The 23,071-nt window shown below is 38.8% G+C and overlaps 1 protein-coding gene across 3 annotated transcripts; it reads right to left on the bottom strand.

Annotated features, from left to right (window-relative positions):
* Positions 1-2,885: 2,885 nt before the first annotated feature.
* On the bottom strand, positions 2,886-22,552 carry SNX16 (sorting nexin 16). 3 transcript variants are annotated; one of them, XM_065752043.1, is made up of 8 exons: positions 22,491-22,552; positions 18,357-18,819; positions 14,680-14,766; positions 10,535-10,683; positions 9,162-9,231; positions 5,928-6,064; positions 3,846-3,962; positions 2,886-3,571 (listed from the first exon to the last, which is right to left on the bottom strand). In XM_065752043.1, exons 2-8 carry the CDS (start codon positions 18,726-18,728, stop codon positions 3,460-3,462), a joined length of 1,044 nt encoding a protein of 347 aa, XP_065608115.1. In that variant the 5' UTR covers positions 18,729-18,819; positions 22,491-22,552; the 3' UTR covers positions 2,886-3,459. The 3 variants fall into 3 exon arrangements, with proteins under 3 accessions (XP_065608115.1, XP_065608113.1, XP_065608114.1); XM_065752041.1 differs by lacking the exon at positions 22,491-22,552 and adding an exon at positions 22,026-22,344; XM_065752042.1 differs by lacking the exon at positions 22,491-22,552 and adding an exon at positions 21,835-21,995.
* Between the last annotated feature and the right edge of the window lie 519 nt (positions 22,553-23,071).

The raw sequence follows: 23,071 nt of genomic DNA, 5'->3' as shown, positions 1-23,071 counted from the left end.
ACTAAGTACAGGCCTCCAAATGGACTCTGCACTACCAGTCACCACCCTCTGAAGGGAGTGTGTCCTACAGCATTCTTCCTTTCCTTGGTGGTTCATGACTGTGGACTATTTATTTCCATTGTGACATTCATAAAACATCAACAAAGGCCACCACTGAACCACAAAAATAAAAAATTACAGACCACAAAACCCACAGCTAGAATGGCAGCAACTTGAGGTGAAGTCTTCAGAATTCCTTCCCTTTTATTGGTTTGCTGAACATGGGAAAACAAAAACCTGTAAAACTTCTATAGAGGTTTCCTTTGTTATCAGTTCTAGTGCTAGAAGTGAGGGTATCTGGCAGAGTAATCGCTACTGCTTCACAGCTACATCTCTACATCAGGAATAGAAGATACAGATAGAAAAATTAGGCTGAGGTTTATTGAAGATGTGTTTTTGGGCAGGCATATCCACCAAACACTAGCTGTCCACATCCCTTTCCTCCGCAACTCTGAAACCCCAAGGCAACAAAGAGATGCCTAGCACAGGAAGATGAGGACAGCAGCACAGTGCAGAACAGGCTGTGTAGGCTGCCCCCTCCCACAGCTGTCTGGTGCAGCTTCCTTCCTTAAGCACGTTCAATGGGACTATTATTACCAGTAGCTAATGGGAACAGTGGGAAAGTAGGAGTTTTACAGGGACTCGTTCTCAACAGTCAGCACATGAATTAGTTTAGGAACACAGAAATCAAAAGCAGGAGTAGCGTGAGAAGTGTGCAAGTACCTTGGAGGAACAAAAACCTCACAGGGTTATTACATTTAGATAGCAACATTAAAAAATGAATGGCCAGTAAGGTTCAGCTGGGTACAGCATATGAAGTCTGAAAGAAACAAACTAAAAAGGCATATGTACATCACTGACTGAACTTCTTGGACAATTATTTTCAGAATACTACAGCAGATAAAAGCCCAACAAAACCACACTGCTTAGCTGAGATGAGAAGCAGTTTCATCTTTCAACTAGGCAAAAACATCTGCTCACATGACAGTAAATGTTTTGGGGCAGCAGGACACCTCGTAAGTTTGAAGGAGGGAGGAACAGAATTCACAGTGCTTCAGCACTTCCTAGCATAGATGATTCAAGAGCCTTCTCAGGGCTTCTGAAATATCTCTAGTTAGAAGGTGCCACTGAGCATACACAGCTCCATCATCTTGAATATGCAAGTGACATCTGACAAAAGGCAACGTGTATTTTCAGTAAGGTGACATAACTCCATAGTTCAACAAATGCCTGCCAGGATTCAGGTAGACTATTACAAAGATCAGCTCCTTGTGTGTTTTAGTCTTCCAAAGGAGTGCTGTGAGGCCTCACCTGGTGCGCTGTGTCCAGATGCAGAGTCCTCAGTGCAGCAGAGGCGTGGAGCTGTTGGAGCATGTCCACAGAAGGGCCACAAAAACAATCCATGGAACAGAACAGCTCTCCTATGAGAGCAGGCTGAGAGAGCTGGGGCTGTTCAGCCTGGAGAAGAGAAGGCTGCAAGGTGACCTGATAGTGACCTGTCAGCATCTAAAGGGGAGCTACAGGCAAGAAGGGGAACAGACTCTTCTGCGGGGTTTGTGGTAACGAAACAAGAGGAAATGGCTTCAAGCTCAGGGAGGGCAGATTTAGGTTGGACATAAGGAAAAGTTCTTTTACAGTGAAGGTGGTGAGGCACTGGAACAGGCTGCCCTGAGATGTGGTTGATGCTCCATCTCTAGAGACTTTCAAGGCCAGGCTGGACAAGGCCCCAAGCACACTGAGTGAGCTGTGGTGTCCCTGTTAACCGCAGCGCAGCTGGATTAGATGGCCCTCAGAGGTTCCTTCCAACTCTAAGGATTCTATGATTCTGTAAGCTTTCTGGAGTGTTATTACAACATTCTCATTTGTTTTTAGGCAAACAGAGGTCAGACCAAAAGCTGAAAACCTGAAGGAAGTTGTTAGTCTTTCTAGCAGCACTTATCCTTTTGCCAGGCAAGGCACTGAACGCTTCCTTCTACAATGGAAAAGAGAAGACAGGTGTTTTAATCATAGTTTTATTCCACCAGGAAGGTTGATACAGTCCTGCATAAAGGTCACTGTATGCAGCCTGAAGTACAAAGCTCCCTTTGAAAACTCCAGCACAAAGACACCGCATATTAACGACATTAAACAACGATGTGGGCGGTATAGGGGGAAAAACATATTAAAACAAAACAGCATTCTTCCTATTGGAAAAGCAGAATAAAACAAGGCACTTTCAGTAAATAAGTGAAGAACAGAAATGAGCTGTATCAAATATTCCACAAAGCCGACCCAGAGCACTGTAACAAAATTCTGCAGTAATGAACACGTAAAATACAAAAAGGCACTGCATAATCCTCTCCCTGTGACTCCTTTCTCAACCCATTAGCCAACTGAACTTGGCACAGTGGAGTCTTAGTTATAAAGTGCATCTCCTGTCTCAATAGATTTTGAGAAATAGGCTACAGAACATAGGTAGCAATATTCCCACATGTACAACACATTGAAACAAAAATACATTGCAACTAGATTCAATCTAGTTATGAATTGTGCAGAAAAACATATGGCTTCTTTACAGTCTTTCAGTTATCTCCATATAATCTGAAATACTTTTAAGGAAACATGAACGCGTTAGCAAGGTGATAAGAGGTAGTGTTCCAAGTAAAAGGCCAACTGCTGATTTTACTGTTAAACGGGTAACGGAGCAAAGGTATCCCAGGTTTTAAAAGCAGCATTATCCAACTAAAAGTCTCCTAGCGTGCCATCTTGGGATGGAAATACACAGTGTTTTGGGGGTCTCATCGTAGTTCCTTCAGCAAAAATGACCACTTTCTTTTTTTTAACATATTTATAAAAAAAGTTACAATTGTTTCATAGGTATCTCTCTCTTGGTGCTGTACATTTTCCTATTGCATTGCATTAAAATTTCCAGACAAATATTCTTCAACTTCAGAATTTAAAAACAACATATGCTACGCACTTATTAAACGATTTTTACTTCATTGTCCATCAATTTATGGCTATAAGGACAGGAAAACACAAATACCAAACTGATGAACACATCAAACGTGTCACGTCAGCGGCAACGTATTGATGCGACACTGTAACCTGTCACATTTAACAAGTTGAATGTGTTTGGGGATTTAAGGTTGCTGTCACTCTGCTAGGAAAGTCAGCCAGATCGGGTATGTGTACTACCTACATTTTAGCTGATCTTAGCCCTTCTTAGACTTTAAATATATTAAATATATAAAGGCTAAATAAAAACTGAAATGAAAGCAGCACGGGGTATATTTCTTACGTCAATGATTTGTAAGGATTTGTGTAAACATTCAGCATGTGCATTCTTGCTCTTGGCTGTAAATACCTTACAGTTACTGTATGCCCCTACCCACACAGTACGTCTCAAACTGGAACTTTTCCTAGATAGCTGCTACTGATCTATTCCTCTTCATCAGCAGTATATGCTACTTCAGCAACTTCAATTTCTGGTACAGAATTTTCAGGCACAGAGCCACTCCAGCACGCCGCATGATGGTTCTCTTTATCCGAGCTGCAACAACAGATCAATATGCTTTGTCAAATGGAAACCAATATGATTCTCTGTAGTCACGTTATGCCCACAAACCACCAAACATTTACAAAGCTCGTCTAGCTTATCACTTAACTCAGGATCTAAAATGAACTGTCCTGAGGGCCTTTATGAAACATGGGAAATGCAATAAAACACTGAATTCCTCAGCTGTGCAGAATTCATGTGAGACCAAACATCTGAAAACATACTTAATCTATTTTTAATTTCCTTGAAGTAAAATAATAGTATTTACCAGCTGTCCTCACCCAGAGTACCCTGGTCTGCTTCTACTGCAGAAGACTCCACCTCACCACTGCACTCACTTTCTTCTCCTGACATCTGACGAATCATTTTTCCTGAAGATAAATCCCTACAACAAATAAGAATGAAGAGTCATCAACCTGTCTAAATATTTATCAGGGAAAAGCTGTTTGTTTCATTTTAAACTTACCAGTTCCTAGGAACATATCGATCTCACTCATAAAATGCTCCATATTTTATCACTACAAAGACGTAGGGCTTGCACTGGATAGCTATTGAAGCAGTTAAGCTGAGACCTCTTGCTGAATCTCAATTTAGTAGCTGTATAAAATAAGCCAAGTCCTTGAGAAGCGAGTATAACTTTAGATATGAAATTAGAAGCAGATGATCTAGGCCACATCCATCTTGCTTCAATGGCAGAAGGATCATTGTAAGCTGCTAGATGCAAGTTAATCAAAGCAATACATTCTCCATTAAGGAGACAGGTAGTAACTTTTTTTCCTTACAGCAAAGCAAAATCATGGTCTGACTAGCCTGGTTAAAAATCAAGATATGGTTGCGAGAAATTACCCACAGAAACAACACTTATTTCCAAAGGGCTGAAATCTGTCACTTGAACTGGAAAGGCTTGCAAATGATTTTGTATTGAAGATATTCACCTCTTTTCAAAGTTCCCTTAATTACTGCTGTTTCCATAGCTTTAGCATGGATTTTTAAATAGTACCTCAGCATTACTCATCTAATCCAATGGATTACTGGCCTATCCTCAGTCAAACACCACATGGTACATAAAGGCCTACGAGTCTAATATTTTATGCAACTGTTCACCTCCTGCTCCACACACATTTTAGGTACCTGGCTTTGAGAGTGCAAAGAAAGAAAACACTTAATTGTTCTTGGTCTATTAGATCAGAATTCTACTTCAACGAGGCAAAAGCAACATCACACATCATTCCCAACCAGCAAACAGCATTTCTTAAAGTCACTACATGACTTGGTAGCTTTACAACTAAAAAGCACAGGAGTTACTTTCAGTGAAGATTTCAGCTACTACTTGGCTGACTTTTAGAAGCCTTACAGCACTCTGAGAACAGGCAGGGTATATCCGTGTTAAAAACAAAACAAAATCTATCTTTAGGGAAAGCACTGAAGTACTGTTACTCATGCTTTCTGATTTTAGTTTTAATCAATACAGAATTTCTTCCCATGCTGTTTCAGCCAAATACAAGTTATTTAATTTTCATTAGTTACTTCAGCATTGATGCCAGTAGTAAGTCATAATTTTCTTGACAAACAGGAAAGGCATCTTCCAAACACAGTTAATTGCCTTCAGGAGTAGTATTACAAACTGAATATAGTATTTGGGTCAGAATTCTCAACAAACCACAGCAATACCACTTAAATGTCTTTTCATAATCAAGTGCTCAAAATATGCATTCAAAAATGTAGTTTCTTAAGGGTCCATGGAGATGTATTCTAAGGAAGCTCCACAAAGACTGATTCAGTAAGCCTAGCAGGATGCTGAATACCAACTCCCCTCCACCTGTTGCACAATGTAACAGAGGAGTACCACGAAGGCTTCCTCTGAGACTCAACCAGTTTTTTCTTTAGATCTAAGGGGCAATCTTCAGTGGCATTTAAAAGCCATCTGCAGCAACGTTCCGGGCAGTTCAGAAGGAAGTTAGAAATTAATATAGACACAATCACTTGATCTTGAGGCTGTGTCAAAGCTCTGAGTGCAGGAGGAATTTTATAACTCAAAGCAATTCTTCTGCTGCTCTCATCTCCACTGCAGCATTTCACGTATCTGCCATTTCAAAGGCAGAAGAGAACCTTTACCTTATCTTTACAAGATTGCAAGGATTAGGAAACATAAACCCAGCGACTTTAAAAGGATAGCATGGGTCAACGCTTTCTGTTATCTGTATGAAATAACAGCTTTTAGAGAAAGATTACTGAAAATACTGCCTTGTGTGCAGCTGTGGGAAAGCTGTTTCCAGGAACACAGTTCTTCTAAACTACCTAGATGCTTTCATGTCAAGAAACACCTACAAATCCTATAATTTCTACGTACCTAATTCTTCTTTCAATAGCATCTATATGAAGTTGTTTTTCACTTAGTAATTTCTTCAGTGATTCCACCTCTCTCTGTTTTTCAAGCAGTTCTTTTTGGAGACGGTAGTTTGTTTCCTCCAGAGTTTCACAGAAAGCCTAAGAGAGATTTAAGGACATCAGTTTAATTTCAGCAGAATTTCTTTATTGATTCTTCTTTTAAGAAATCTCAAACCATAGCAGAATTGTATCTGCTTTTCTTCGTATCGATTACCATAAAGAGCTATGTAATTAGTTTTGGGTTTAATATTAAACATGGCTTTGGCTTGGCTTTGAGCTGTGAATTCATTGTATCAAACTGCAAAGCACGTGTTTCACTGTATCCTCTGTGACACAACAACATAAAAGCTGTAAGAAAGAGGTTACTCTATTCTGACACTCAGTTCCTACAACTGAGCCTGTGTGCCTACATGAAACAGAAGGTGAAACCCCCAATTCCCTTTGCCTTTCATATAAGCTTTGATTTCACAGGACTTTGAAGTCAGCTGCCTGCGCATCTAGGCACAAAAGATACCAGGCATAGTCACGAGAGGTCAATGCTCTTCCACATCCAAGATAAAAACAAAGTTGTAGCAGCTACTTGGTACCTGGCTATAAGTACAGAAATCGAGAGAATCCTGCAACCAACAGAAACATTTTTGAAGAAGTCTAAGGAAATGCTGAGAGCAGTAACTGTTCACTGACAAAATGTATTTTACGTTACTCCTTAGTGCCGAAGAGAATAAGTGTACACAGTCACAGTACACCCAAGTGAGTTTGACAGTGAGCAATCTCAAGGCTCAGCACAAAGCTCAGCACAAAGAGCTAACATCCAATGCAATCACCACTGACTGCAGGCACTGACCCGGCGTTGGCATGGAGCCTGGTGGTCAATTACTGGTAAAAGCAAGCTTACCAACAGTAATGCACAATGCTGATTTAATAATTTACATGTTTTTGCTAAGAACACCCACTTAGGAGACTATCTTGGATTACACCATACACAGCTGATCACTGGTTCATGGAATGCATTGAATATGAACATTTTATACGAGCTCAGTTAAGAATGCTGCAATGCTACAATTTTACAACAGACTACAAACATTAAAGAATAGAATCTTCTTAATTATATAACAACATAATTATACAATTAAAACAAGTGCAGTGTTATTGAATCCAACAGCCATTTCTAATTTTTTTTTTTTTTTTTTTTTTTTTACAATGAGTTTTGTTTTATTGACAGGTAGCAAATGTTCTTGGATGACAGATTTGCTGCCTGGTTTCACCGAAAAACACCCAAAATATTCTACAGGTGCTGTGAACACTTTGGTCCATGAAAATGAAAACACAAAGCTCAACTTAAAAAAACCAAACAACCCTCAACTTAAAAAAACAAAAACCAAACACAACAAGCCTCATTTCTAGCTACAATCTATGTATCAGCTGCCTGAAGGAAGAAAGTCACTGTTCACAACTGAATAAAGTGAACATCAATGTATTTCAAAGGATGTCATAATAGCAGAAAGGTGATCTAAAACTGAGGCAGACCTACTGGGGAACTACCAAGTGGGTATTCTTTGCAACCTCTCAAAAGACAACACGACTAGGCCAGCTGAAAGACAGATTTCTTCTTCACTAGATCATGAAACAAACACATCTACCAAGGCTATGAGGAAAAAAAAAATACTGCTTTAGTGAATATTTTACCTAAATTTTTGTGATTGAAGCATACAGTACAGTTAATTCTAATTATAGGATAGCTATTGGAATTGTGGATAGGATAGGATAATAATAATAATAATAGGATAGCTATTAGAATTTATACCTCTGAAAAGGCCTAATCAGGTTCTAATGGGAGAGGTACCCTGCTTGGACTACATGATCTCAAGAGGTTCCTTCCAACTCCAAGTATTTCTTAATAAGGCGTGCTAACCCCAGAGAGATCAGGATTTTATAACAGATATATCCAAAATATTTACTGAAACCGTTATTAAACAAAAATATAGCAGCACAGCTATTTTAATGTTTTGCTAAAACTGCTATGGTAGAAGAATATCCCTGTACTTCATCACTGTATCACAGAATTGCAGGGGTTGAAAGAGACCTCAAGAGAGCGAGTCCAACCCCCCTGCTACAGCAGGTACCTACAATGGGTAGCACAGATAGGTGTACAGGTGAGGTTTGAATATGTCCATAGAAGGAGAAGGCTCCACAACCTCTCTAGGGAAGCTGATGCAGTGCTCCACCACCCTTACTGTAAAGTTATTCTGCATGTTACTATGGAAATTCCTACGTTCAAGTCTTAGGTCACTGCTCCCTGTCCTATCACCACACACCACTGAGAAGAGCCTGGCCTCATCCATTTGCCTCCCACCTCCCTATAGATATTTATGAACATTTATCAGATCCCCTCTCAGTCCTCTACATTAACATTCACAATTTCTGCAGAAATAATAATGCATATATAATTCCTAAACAGGTTGGATATTAGGAAAAACTTCTCCAAAAGAGTGCTCAGGTGCTAGGATGGGCTGCCCACAGAGGGGCCCGAGTCACCATCCCTGGAGGTATTCAAGAAACGTTCACACACTGTACTAAGGAACATGGTTCAGTGGGCAACACTGGTGATAGGCAGGCAGTTGGATTAGATAACCTTGGAGGTCTTTTCCAACCTTAGATTCTATGATTCTATGTTTTTACATTACAAAGTAAGAAAGCCAAAAATAAAAGTTCTAGACACACCTGATATAGCTAAGCATGCCTGTGAAATACACAGGGAACTAAGACTGTAGCATACTGTATTTGCTGCACACTGTGCTCACAAGCATGCTGAAAAGCTGTAATTTTACAACTTGACACAACTCAGTTATCTGCAAGAACTCTATTTTTAGCAGTCACAATTCTATTTTTAGCAGTCACAATTACACTCTTCATTACGTGTCATAGTAAGAACATTTTACAGCAAAGCTTGAAGTTTATGCTGTATGTATTGTGACAATGTGTTGAGTAAATCATCAAAAAACCTCTCCTTATATTCAGAACTGGACTACAATAGCAGTGGCCTTTAAAAAAAAATTCATCCACTGCTCCTAAGTGAAAAAGGAAGAGATTGTATCGATGTGTAGGGATTAAGTATAGCAGTCAAAGATGAGCAGTGTTTTAGTGATCACTAATAATCAGTGATCAGACTGTTTTTCAAATATAATAAGGTACTTACCCTGCTCTCTTCTAGACTGTCAAAAGGACCCGGAGGGTCATCCAGACAAAGAAATTCTCTCACTGCAATGCTTAAGCAAATAAAATAGAGTGCATTACTTAAAGTACAAAATAATACTTACAAATGTAAGGGCAGTATTTCTTTAAGGATGCAAACATCCTTACATTACTCTCAAGTAACTGTTCAACATTATTTTGAATCTCACTTGTATGCGTTACCAGGAGACCTCAACTAAAACTAAACTGAAAAAGCTGCACAAATACAAAAGTTTTCAAACAGAAGAATTCCATTTAGGACACTTTTTTCCCCCCAGATCTTCACAGAATATATACCCTTATGATATTATATCCCAATTAATAATGAAGCAATTTATTAGCAATTCTGTTCAGAAGATGCAAACTAATTTCCTGTCTTTTCCTCCTATCTAAAAATTCCTGTCCCCACACTCACTTTCACATCATCATCCTTTATACTAAACTGAAAAATTCCTCCTATGACAATGATCCACTCCTTTCTCTACTTAATCTTTGTGACAGAGGCTGTAAGACTTTCCTTTTTTGAGCCCACTATATTATATAAATCCATGGTGTATGGCCCAAATTTATACTATTACAACTGTCTCTTCCACACAAATAACAAAAATATTTGACAACTAAAACTAGCATTATCACTTCAACTAGCAAAAAGAAGTGATAGATGGTAACAAGTCATTAAATTTGTTAAATGGATAGAAAAATAACTGCAAACTAAATGAAGCTATTCAGCCATATAAAGTACTCTTACAAGGAAGAGACTTCTTTTCCTGTCCAAATAGCTTAATCTGCCTGGTTGAAATGACTCTTTTCCAACATGATGCTCAAATCCATTTTTTGATGGTTGAATTGTTCTTTTCATAAAGATGAAAGTTGTGCTGAATGAACTCATATAGCTAATGCAGAGGAATTCATTATATGGAAACACTTCTCATCATTTCTCTCAAGCATCTTCATCATTGATCAATTAATTCTGTTCAGACACTTAAAAATATTTCATTTCTACATTTCACTAGTAATTTTATTTTGAAGTGTAGAATTAAAGAACACACAGCAATGCTTGTGTAACAGAAATGGAAATAGCTTCTGGGCTTTTTTTTTCCTCCTAAGGAACTGATGTCCTTCTCAATCTAGTTCTTAGTTAATCATGTGCAATTCCCCTCTTCTGCTTATGGTTAAAATGTGATTAATAGGGCACCATATAATTCACAAGATGACCAAATACACAACAAAAATGTTAACAAAATTCTTTACTTTGTTGCTCAAAGATATGCTGGTAGCATCCCTGAGAAGCCTGAATGCAAAAAATCTCAAATCCACAGGCAAATTCTAATGACGTACCAGTTTGCAATATCTTTGTGAGCTACGATGTTCTGGAGGAATGCTTGTAGTCCCAACTGTCTGTCTTCCAGGAAATCAGGATTATAATTATCCTTGAACCATCGCTTTGGTGGAAGGGCCAACCGAAAGCCAGGAAACATATCTTTGAGCTGAAACACAAGTTAAAGACAAATGAAGAAAACGGAGAAAAAAAAGTCATAATGAAATACCAAATCATTGGTATTGAAGGCATTGATTTTGCTCAGAATTACAGGTGCTTCCTGTCTTCAAGCACTAGGCGCATCTTACAACAATACGTGAACTCAAATTATACACAGTGTAAGTTTCATATACATGGATGCAGATCAAATCTTATTATTGTCACGCAAAGTTTTTTGCTTGCTTCAATATTGATGACGTATGCTCACTGTAGGAAAGACAATATTTTATGTGAATTGAAAACTGAAACACAAATGAATGAATGCTGAAAATTATATCATGATTGACCTGCCCAGGGACACTAGCTTATCTATTTTTATAATACACATTAAGATCATAAACATGAATACTTTAACCGAAAGCAATTTCAAGCTGCCTTTTCTTAGAAGAGATGCTTGAGACACAAAAACACAAATAGTTGTTATAATAAAAAGAAAAAGCAAACAGGTTTTCACAAAACTAACTTTCCATCAACTGAAGGAAATAATTTAATCTTTTTGTGAAGACAGGAACAAGCACATTTCTGCCAGATATACTGCTATATACATCAAATACATTCATACAGATGTTCTGGTGATAGGAATTGCACATCTGCCTTGAAAACAGCTTAGCACTTCATGTTTCAGTAGCTGTAAGATAATTCTTCAGTGGCCTCTTGATTCCTGCATTGAAATAATTTCTAACTTTCTGACATCAAGCTTTATATTTTAATTTTCAGGAACTCGTGGAAAAACCTACAGGGTAGCTCAGCTAAAAAGAAATACTGTATTACAGCTACAACCTCTCTCTACAGTTTAAAGGAATAATCACATTAGTTTGTTACACTTGCACATGTAAATACCATCTCATAGTACCTGAAGGATATTTTTGGTTCACAAATACTACATTTTCAATTTTAAGCTCATGATAACTACTAGTTTCTAATTTATAGAATGGTTTGTCAAAGCCTTGCTCCTTTTTTGTGCATTTAAATCTTGAAGCTTTCCTCTTCACTTACTGAATGCTATCAGACTTTATAGTTTTAAGTTGATCTTTGGTCATTGAAAGTTCCTTTATCTCTTACCAAGTTACCATTAATACTGTACATAGAAGTATCTTTTAAGCTCTATCACCTCTCTTAACTAACAAAATACTGCACATAACTCAAAAACGACAACAAAAGGACTTCCTGTCTTATCTTGGTTTTAGATCAACTTTCACTTCCTGGAAATTTTTTTCAAGCAGATGGATTTCTGCTTAATAACTTCATTTGTTCAGTTATGTAGATCACATCATTTATTCCTAAGCAAAAAGTTATGTCTATCCACAGATCACTCCATCTGTGAGTGAGTACAGCATGAGAAAGCTACCAGCTGTCAGCAGACCGACTTTCAACAGCACTGTCCTGAGGCATTCCTTCTTGAACTCTACTTGGATGCATCAGGAAAATCCATGGGTCAGACGAGTTTTGCTGTTGGTAATTCCTTGCCTGTAATTCAGTATTTTTCTAGACATCTTTCCCCCACGTCATCATGTGACAGCTCACACGTGTCACATGAGGCAGTATCTCAGAGAAAATTAGTTGACTTCTTGGTTTATTCTTAGCTCAGCAGCTCTGCAGGCAGAGAATTTTATGATGCAATTGTTCCCCACTAAGTTTTGGCACAGAATAGTACTTTCCACATCTTTTTCTAACCCACTAGGTGTTCTTAAGTGACAAAACGTACTCATACTGCCAAATTTTAGTATTTGCTCCTAGTCTCTCCATATCTATTACATTCAGCACTCAGACTGATTATTTTTTGGTAATACCAAAGCAAGTTCTCTGACAGTTTTAAAACTTATCTGTTTCATTCATAAAAGGACAATCTGTTTCATTCATAAAAGGTTTTGACCTCTCACTCTATTAGCTGCTGTGCACTAAAAGCATTTCAGAAATGAGCAGAAGATAAAAACACTTTCTAGGATGCTATTTTACTTTCCTGTTTCTCTGAGAGATCAGAGTAAACAATGCCCTAAGTTCAGTAGCTGCTTCTTTTAGTCAGCTGAGTTGCATTCATTCAGCTTTTAACTTTATCTACACGCATCCCTATTCTCACCTTCTCCCCATTTCCAGTCACTGCTGAAATGCATCACTCGGTTTAGTTTGAGTTCTGAATAAGCATATACCTAACACACACAAGATGAACTGCTCTCTTCTTTACCCTGTCTTCCTGAACAGTCATTTCCTTCAGTTAATAGTTCAAACCATGATTCGTAGTGATTAATTACTCATTCAGCTGACATTTAATGCCATGCTTCAAATATAACCTCAGGGAATTAATAATTTACTATCAACCTCAAATAAAGATGTTAGGGAAAAAAATTATAAAAATGTATTACAAGTGTTCATCGCTGATTTGTAGGAGAGAAGGTGTAAAAATCCTGGAAGTATACATGAATGCAATTTCGTATCTATTTGCCTTTAGAGCACAATCAACAAGCTACTGCAAGTATTCTGTCATGTCTTCTGAACCAGTGACACACATATACTTTACTCTTCAGTTCCTAAGTGACTGTGCTTGATCTAAAGTGTACAATAATTCTGAAACATGTAAAGAATTGGAAACAAAAATGTCTAGATGTATATTTAAAGGTGAATAAATTTGAGCCAGTGGTACAGAGGAAAAAAAACCAGAAGTTCCTTATCAACGGAAATCCTCCTACCCAAATATTATGCTGGAAATCACTCTTTAAAGATTTGACCACAAAGAATAAAGGCTACACTTGTAAAATCTAAATATCCTCCTAAAATGAATATCTGTGGCAGTTTAATTTTGCCATCTGCTCACAGGCATGCTAAAAGACAAGGCAGTTCTAGGCCTATATATGATCTAGCTAACTAAAATACACACTGTGATGCGACTTGACTTCAAACTGAAATCTCCAGAACAACACCAACTTAATATCTATTGGCATTTATGATAATTAAAACACAGATTTCTTCAGAAAGAAGTCTCTAAACTAATCTGTATTCAACAATATGCAGCAGTAGCTCTAGACTCCACTCATGTTCTAAAGGTGGCTTAAAAGATGTCCAAACAGGTAAAACCAAGAGCCCAGAGTGGGTAAGTTCAAATCCACATTTAAAATTTCAAAAGAAAGTTCTTACGTGATTAGGCATGCTGCTCCAGGTAAGAGAAATGGTAAACCAAAAACTCATTAGTATGGGCCAAATAGAATAAAAGTTACAGGTTGTAACATGAAAGAATGTAATAGAAGGAAACGTGTTAAACGTGCAATGGAACTTCATCCTTGGGAGTTGGCAGTAAAATGAAGATGAGTGTGCTTAGTCTTTTGTTTTTATGCTCTATAGACATAACACTAACTGGAACTGCTAAACATTATTCACCAATTCAAAAACCTTGTGCTTTTTCGACAAACATCTTTTGATTATGAATACTGTAAGAATACTGAGTTGATAAACAGGAGTTCTGGGGCATCAAGAATCTACACCTTCGGTTTTAAGATCTGATATAATTACTTTACAATTAACTGCTAGAAACAGCAGAAGACTGATCAACATAATTAGGACTTCCAGTATTTACAGAACTTCAGTTTCATCAGTCTGCGTAGTTTGTTGCATTAGAGAAGAATAAATAATGTACTGGATTGTTCCTGCAAAATTATGTGAGCTTCTAGTTCATTAGTTTCATCCTCAGCATGGGAATTGAGAGTTAGGTTCCTTCATCAGATTGATAAGGAGTAAAATATGAAGCACTCTAACAGTCTGAGATGAAAAACATATCTTCTTTACCCTAGACGTAGCTAATTCACATGTATAACATTATTGTCCTAATGGAAAGCAGTAGCATGCTACATTTTATGTGCATTGAAAAAGCAAAGAAAAAAGTAACACACAAAGAAAATGAAATAAGTAGTAAGAGTGAGGCAAACTGGCTGAGAAGTTACCAGAGTATACTTCTCACCTTATCGTTGAGCCTGGAGAAGTCAGTGTACCGCCTGAAAACCACCCAACTTTCCTCTGGACTTCTTTTTACTAGTATTTTGTATACCTGTGTGGAAAAACAGGGATGTTAGAGGAACATACAGAACTTCCTGACTTACTGGCTGGAAGGCTGAAATTATCCTTTATTTCTTAATGAAAAAGATAGAACTCTTGGATTAAAAAAATAGTTCAGTATAAACAACAGAAATAAATTTCTGAACTTAATGAACAAGTTTCCATCGTTGCCAAATATCTTTAACCACCTTTTGACTGTAAGAAAGGGTTGCTGAAACTACATGTGAACTTGTACTCCAAGGAAAAAAACCATCTTGCCTATCAAAAGGGAAGTGATATACACTTTAATCAACTGCTTTAACTATTGCTGAATTACTGTTTTACTTAGTAATCTTGGAGGCCAATCTGCCTTTAAAATGACTGTAATGATCAGTTACTTAATGTCACATTATTCCAAAAACATCTCATGTGACTTGGTTCATGAGGAAATTAACGTAGGATAAAATTAGGATGCTGCTTTGGTCCTCTTATTATAAACATCAGCTTTTGTTTTTCCAGACAGAATGTGATCACTTCCCCAGGTAATTAACATCAAAATAATTACACCAGTGCTGTAGAACTAAGTAAATGAATCCTTAGAATCAGATTTAGCTAAACAGCAGCATGGTAGTATTATTTCATTTAAAGCAAATGGACTACAAAAAATGGATTAAAAAAATTAATCAACTTTTAGAAGAGAGGCAGATACTCAAATCAAAAAGTCAATCACCATTAAACCAATAAAACAGAACTTTAACAAGGAAAAATTTAAAGTAACATTTAAGAAAACAAAAACTTTTGTGTCACAACCTCACTTTTTTCAACATAAAGACTTCAGTTGTAAAGGGTTAGCATTCCCAGCTAAGTTCTCTAATTAAAAATGATAAAATACAAGTTAGGGGTAATTCTGTAATTGTAATCACAGGCATTTCACTTCTTAAATATTTTCAAGACTGTTATGTAGTGAAAGATTTTGTTTTCCTCCGAAGTAGGATGTCCTGGCTAATACATGTATATTTCTTGTTGCAGACCCCACATGTGATAACCACAAAGCTTCCCAACTTCTGTGCAGCAGAAAGACTTCAGTTGAAGCATTCCTTAAAAAAAAATAATATAACGTATTCAACTACAGAGAGTTAGACAAGCTACAGACAACTACATTAAAAAATGAAAGCAACTTCTGAGCAAGTACTTCTCCTGTTTCCCTTTAAAGGCAGAACTCTACTTTCAAGCAGCAGCACCCATGGACACCTTATCCTATACCAGAAGCAATATTTTTGTCACGACCAAAGTGCTGCTAGTTTATAAATCCATTCTGCAAGACATGCCTTCAAAGCAAGCCTTAAAATGCAATTCTTTCTTTCTGTGCTTACCCAAATGTTTCAGCTTTCCTTTCATAGCAATAATATAAACAAACTTTTATTATGAGTTTGATAAAGCATAACCACTGTATAGAATTGTAAAGACTTACAAAGTCAAGCTTCTCAACTCTCAATCGCAACATCCCAAAAATACAAAATATTCAGTGAAAATAGGCTAGTATTTAACAACAACTCTTTAGCTGATTCAGCACCTTAAATCATTTCTAGTTAACATAAAAAAACACGAAGAGGGTAACAACATTTCAGGACTGCCAACACATCTGAGATGAACTGCTGATGCACAGTGATGTCCTTCAACCCCCCAACAAACAACAACAAAAGAGCTATAAAAAGCCCAACCAACTCAAAAAATCTGACAACAACAAAAAACCTTTAGCAAACCAATCTCCTCTAACTTGTGGTTTTGATTTAATACCCACTGTCTTCCATCTTATTGATTTTTGCATTACAGAAGCAACCAAAATTTCTAGCACTAATTACTTACTAGTTTTAATACACAATAGCAAACCTATTTTCAACATGCAACTGAAAACAAAGTTAATTACATGCTTTCAGAAATAACAACACAGCAACAGAAACGAATTGTGGAAGAGCAAAAACGTATCCTAGGAATTTAACCATGAAGGACGTTTCAATTGTTCTGTTTTTAGAAGCGTGGCTACAATGACAACTTTGACTACTTAATTTAAGTGCACCTGCTGCTGGGTGAGCACCGGACTCTGCCTCAGCATATTTTTAGATCAAACTGTGTTTAACCATAGTGTTCGTTGTTTTAGTTTTCAAGGCACTGTTCAAAGGAATCTTTTAACCTGTATGTAGCAAAAATTTGGCTCCTCTCCTAACCTACCACGCACAAAGACATCAGAAGCTGAAAAATTTATGGCAAGCCAAGCCACATTTTCAAATAATTAAAAAGCCTTGGTATTTAGTTATTTGCCAAAATAACTTGATGGCTTTATAGTATTTGAGGTTATCAAAGTTATTAGCTTCCAGGCATTTCTAACGGATCTGCCATTTTCCCTTTTTAATTATTGTCACAAAATGCTGGTCTCCAGAAGAAACATAAGTAATTAGTAACAAATAACTTCCATTAGTTCCCCAAGATTTGTCTGATTATCTCGAAGAAGCATTTCAACCGCATCCACAGAAATAAATGCCTGGATGCGTTTATGGCTTGTCAAAAAAACTGAACTGCCAGCCACCATATGCTTTGAGAAAAACCAATCCATACCAGTTCAGCTGGTGCTCTGTCAGGTATTCCACAGGATATCTCAACTCTGATGTTTTCAGATTTCTACTAACAACCAAGCAAAACAAGAAGCTGTAAACTATGCATTTGTACTTTAACGCAAATTAGATCATGAAATGAAATTATTCATTTCAAATGCAAGAGATTTGTTTAACTTAATAATGTTTAACTATCCAAGCTTCCACAATTTCACAAGAAATTACAACTTAGCAAGAATTTCTGACTTCTCCAGCAGATATTCTTGATACCTCAAGTAGAATGAATTGCTTCTATTCCATGTAGAGAGTTAAAGAAGAATCACAGAATCAAAGGAACTGGAAGAAACCTCAAGAGATCATCAGGTCCAACCCCCTGACCCTACAGCAGGTCACACAGATAGCCTCTAGACAGGTCGGTCTTCAGTATTTCCATCAGAGGAGCCTCCACACCTCTCTGGGCAACCTGTTCCTGTGCTCTGTTACCCTTACAGTAAAGAAGTTTGCATGGAACTTCCTATGTTCAAGTTTTAAGCCATTGTTACACACCACTGAGAAGTTCCTGGCCTCGTCCACTAGCCTCCCACTTCCCTATAGTGATTTATAAACATGTATTAGATCCCCTCTCAGTCTTCTTATCACCCCAGGATTGGCCTTCTTGGCTACCAAGGCATGGTGCTGGCTCATGGCCAGCCTGTTGTCCACCAGGACACCCAGGTCCTTCTTCGCAGAGCTCATCTCCAGCAGGTCAGTACTGATCTGTACTGAAGCATGTGGCTATTGAAGATGTGTTTCTGACTGTCAGTTTTCCCACCTGTATAGTGGGAGCAATAGTCTCCTGTCAGGGTACAGGACTTAGAGGCACAACCAGTATTTTGTACAGCGCTCCAACACCCCTGCAAGATTAATTAGTGAAAGAGAATGTAAAGCACAGTCAATATTTTATCATTACAGAACAAACTATTTATACTAATTTATACTAATTCCAAAAACTTACAGTGAATTTCGCCCTTTCCTCCATCACCTCATAACCCAGTATAGTAGGTGTGGATGGTCGATCTTCCCAGCTCCTAGAATCTGTATTCTGCTCTATTTCTTCTATGGGCTGAGTACAGTACTCTATTGATGTATCCAGACCTGTAAATTTAGTCCTAACAAGTGGACTGCTACAAGCAGATGACGTAGAACCAGTCTGGTCAGGCATGCTCATCTTTTTAAAACTACCAACTGTAGAGTCCTCTGGTTGTCCTTTTGAGGAACTGGAACTTGTTGAGATGCTTCCAAAAGAAGAACGTCTTTGGTTTCTGTTTGTAAAGCTGGATGATGAACTTCCAACAGGAATAGGAACAGGAACATATGGTGTTGCCATCCTTCATGGAAACAAAACCTGTTTCCAGACCAAGCGTTTAAGGTTCATTCAGTGTACAGTCCATGATTCCTCTTCTTTTCAAGAACAGTATCTGTAGAGAAGGACAAAAAATATCATGTTAGCTTATTTATTTTTAAGTGAAAGCAACAGTATGATACTGCTTTGAAAAAATTTGTATCAGTACTGGGACAGTGCAGTACTGACTTAAATTTTCACAAGGAATTTGGCTTTACAGATAATACTGCTTTAGCTCTACTGTTTGAGGGACTGATAATCAGGAGTTCCCCGCCTTTCACAGTCACTAAAATAAAACAGTAGAAAATGAAAGTACGACTACAAAAGAGAAATCTTTATTATGTCAGTAGGATTTTATGTTCTCAAAAGGTCAGCAACTTTTAAGCATAACCTAAAACGTTGGTGGAGGTTTACTGATCCTTTAGCACAAACAGTAGATTTATTTCTGCATGATGTCCAGGAACTACATGTGGTGCATGTAATATGCATGATGTGAATCAGAAGAAAATACAGTAAACAACTTAAGTGGAAAAAAACATATTTGCACATCATACACATTTACTGACATGATGTATTTGTTTTTAAAGCAACTGTTGCATACAATTTTGCACACATTCGTAACAATTAACAAGGTACATTTTCTGTAGTTTTAATTACAGCAGTTAAGTTTTACAAGCATGTACCTCAAAAACAGTGTTGTAATAGTAGTTTCCTATTTCAGGAGACTAAAACTGAAAAACGAGTTCAAGCAAAAAAGATGAATCAAAGATTTTACACTCGTCCACAAGAAAATCATTTTAAAGTAAAATTAATATTTTGTCCTTATGTCCATTTCTAGATAAACTTTCTTGGCAGCCTCAAACTGCCAGAAGCACCACCACCATCTCACACCAAAAGAAGTGTGCTAGCATCTCATTTGCATCTTGCAATCTCTTTGGATTAGCAGGAGTTGAGTCACCACCCATTTCAACCAGGAGAACACCAATCATGAAGCTGCAGGCTGCTGTGAAATGGAAAACTGTCAGCCTGATTCAAATCACAGGGACAATCAGTCATCTACTGAAGCAAAAAACAAATGAGATTTCTAATTGCTAAGGGGAAGCGATGTTTTCATTCTTATTTTACATAAATATTAGAGACCTTAAGTAAAAAATGAATACAAACTTTATCAGTATCAACAAAACAGACTGAAAAAAATGCTCAGTAAAAACTTCACGCACTCTGCATGTCCGAAAGCTGAGGAACCATGACCAAAAGGGGCAGTTTCAAACTGACAGCAACACACAGAAGTCTCCCTGCCCCACCATGGGATGCAGCTAGATACTGAGCAGCAACTGATGGAGCAGAAAAGCTAGCGTTATAAAACCCTGCTGATTTACTTTGCTATCCAAGTACTGCACTTGGACAACCCAGCAGCTTCTGCAACACAGCCTTGTGCTTTGTTGTGTGATGTCACCCCTCATATCAGATGGCTGATGAAGCAAGACACACCTGTCTTGGAGACAAGATGTTCTCCTGTAGCTAAACTAAGATACAAATCTGTTCTGCCCACTTGCATCTCAGTAAGCAAATCTGACTTCTACTTCAATATAACAATGACTTAAGAGTAGTAGAAATACCAAAATACAAAGTTTTCTCAGGTACGTGACATTCTCTGGAGCTACTAGTCTGTATAAAATATTGAACAAAGTACTATCTGGCTGCAGTAAATGTTATCAGCATGAAGAACTGAAAGCACCCCCTATCCAGTTATGTTCCTAGGAGCTGTGAGATTAAATCCCTACGAACAGAAGAACCCAGGTGAGCTGAAGGTCTGCAACAAATCAAAGGATCTGAAAATCATGATACAAAAATAATACAGTCTCCTGCTGCATAACTTTGTGAATCTAAACTAGAAGGAAAACAAGTCCATACTTCATGAATCCTTTGACAATCATCCAGAGTTTTTGGAATTTTGCAAAATTGCTTTTCAGCATTCTATCTTATTTTTAAAATACATTTTCACAAGTTACAATGCTTGTGAACAGTGTCTTTTCCAGAATGACTCCCTTCTTTAAAGTGGAGTGCCAGCCAAGAGCTTGTTACCTGGAACTTACTGGTATACTTAAATGCACACACGTTAGTGGGAGGCTTAACGTGAATGGATGTGTAGTACAAAGCACCTGGTGTTAAGAAGTCAACACCCATATTATATATGTTTCAGCAACTTTTATTTCAGACTAGCTATAACTTAGTAGCATTAACTGAACATTTACTAGCAGCTAGAGTCTGCTCCCAGGATGCATTTTTTTTTTTTAAGTGTCCCATGTACACTTAAAGACCATTCCAAACTATAAGTCAATGCACATTAAACGGTGTTGACCACAGTATTTGCTTCTAAAAGACATTCAAACTAACACAGTAAAGTTTACACAGTAAACACACCCGCAGATAAATAAAAGAGGTGATACTACCAGCACCTCACTCTTATTCCTAGATCTCTGAAGAGAAACACAACAGTATGAGCAATGGAAGCATCAAGTCAAGTGAACTAAGGGCATGGCATACCATTCAAACTGATGTCTTTTTTCAAGAAAACTGAGAAAGAAACATGCCAAGACACTACATCAAACTTACCATATAAATACATATGTAAGTAAATTCATCTTAACCTGCAGACATGTAAGTATCTAAGCACTTAAGACATCTATTTGCCACGAGTTCCACCAGAATTTAAAATCACACTGATTTCCACTTCATAAAGACTAAATCTTTGAGGAAAAAAAAAGTACAGAGCTGAAATGAGGGTCACAACCCAAGGACATCAGTCTTTCTGTGTATCCAGAAGCTCACCGTCAATTCATGTAATAAAAGGAACAGAAAGCAAACTGATAAAATACTTTTACATAAATTACAGTGCTCCTTCCTCACACTGGTGATGCAAGGAGGGAAGATTTAGGTGCAAGCTGCTACTTTCAAGCTTCACAGCAGCCTGGTGTCACGTCACTGCATTAAACCGACAGAAACATTGCACCACACCAACTTCCAGAACAAACATCACCGCTGACACCGGAAACCAACCACGGCAATTCTCTCTCGATTAAGTACTTACTTTACTTTTGAATAAGAAATTTCTTCACTGCTCAGAACACACACTTGGCTCAGTTTGATTCCCAATCGCCAGTTTAAGAATAAAAACAAAACAACTTCTGCTGGATTGCATTGCTAAACGTGAAACAGGATAAGACGGACTCCTAGGAATCACAGTGTCACATGTTGCAGGACAGCATGACACCAACTTACCGGCTATTTACAACAGGCACCTCCCTTTTCGCAGGCAAAGGAAACAGGCTGCAAGAGAACCACTCTGCAAAGGGTTTGCGTCCAATCTGAAGCAACCGCAATTCCAAACCCCGTTTAAGCTAATGGTTTATAGGCTCAGGGAGAAACACGCAGGCCATTCGATTCACGGATAAGAGAGCATAAACAGAATGATCCTTATTTAACGCTTGTAATTGGATTGAGAAGACTTTCGGCTATGCAATACTCCCCGTGAGCCGGCTGCAACGCTCGGAGCGCCCACAAGAGCGACAACGCAGTGAGAACGCGGCTCCGCTCACGGCTTCCTCAGGCGGTGCCTCCGGTCGCGCCCCGCGCCGAGGGCAGCACTCGGCACAACGGCCGCGACCCGCCCCGCAGCTCGGCCGGGCGGCTTTACGTAACCTGGGCACTCGACCCCCGCTACGGGCCGCACCCAACCCCGCTCACCTGCTCGTCGCCGCGCTCCCTCGCTTCCCTCTGCGGCCCCGCGGCTGGCACTGCCCCTCCCCCTTGGCCGGCGCCGCCCCGCCCCTCCGCTCGCGCGGCGCCCGTGGCTGGGGGCGGGGCTTCGGGCCGCTACCTGCGGCTCCGCGGCGGCAGGGACTACGCGGACCGGCATGCTCCGCAAGCGGGCGCGGCCTGCGCTTCCGGCGGGAACACAGGGGCTGCTCACGGCGGCGCCTGCCGCGGGGCATCTCGGGAGCTGTAGTTCCCGGCCGGCGCGCTGCCCGCTGGGGCTGTGTCTCCCCCTTCCTTGAAGTCGTTTATTTAAGAAGGTACTTGACAGCCTGCTGGCATCATGGCTGCGGCTGCTGGCCTCGCCCTCACCTCTCAAGATGACAGGTTGGCCATGAGCCAGCAGTGTGCCCTGATGGCCAAGAAGGCCAATGGCATCCTGGGGTAGATTAAAAAGAGCATGGGCAGCAGGCCGAGGAAGGTGATTCTCCCCTCTACTCTGCACTGGTGAGGCCTCACCTGGAGTACTGTGTCCAGTTCTGGACTCCTCGATACAAAAAAGACAGGGATCT

Source organism: Cyrtonyx montezumae, unplaced genomic scaffold, assembly GCF_038088225.1.
Source record: "Cyrtonyx montezumae isolate F1298 unplaced genomic scaffold, pur_monq_1.0 scaffold_8, whole genome shotgun sequence".
In the NCBI taxonomy this organism is placed as follows: domain Eukaryota; kingdom Metazoa; phylum Chordata; class Aves; order Galliformes; family Odontophoridae; genus Cyrtonyx; species Cyrtonyx montezumae.
The sequence above is the reverse complement of the archived record's forward strand: the minus strand, read 5'-3'. Positions and strand labels throughout refer to the sequence as shown.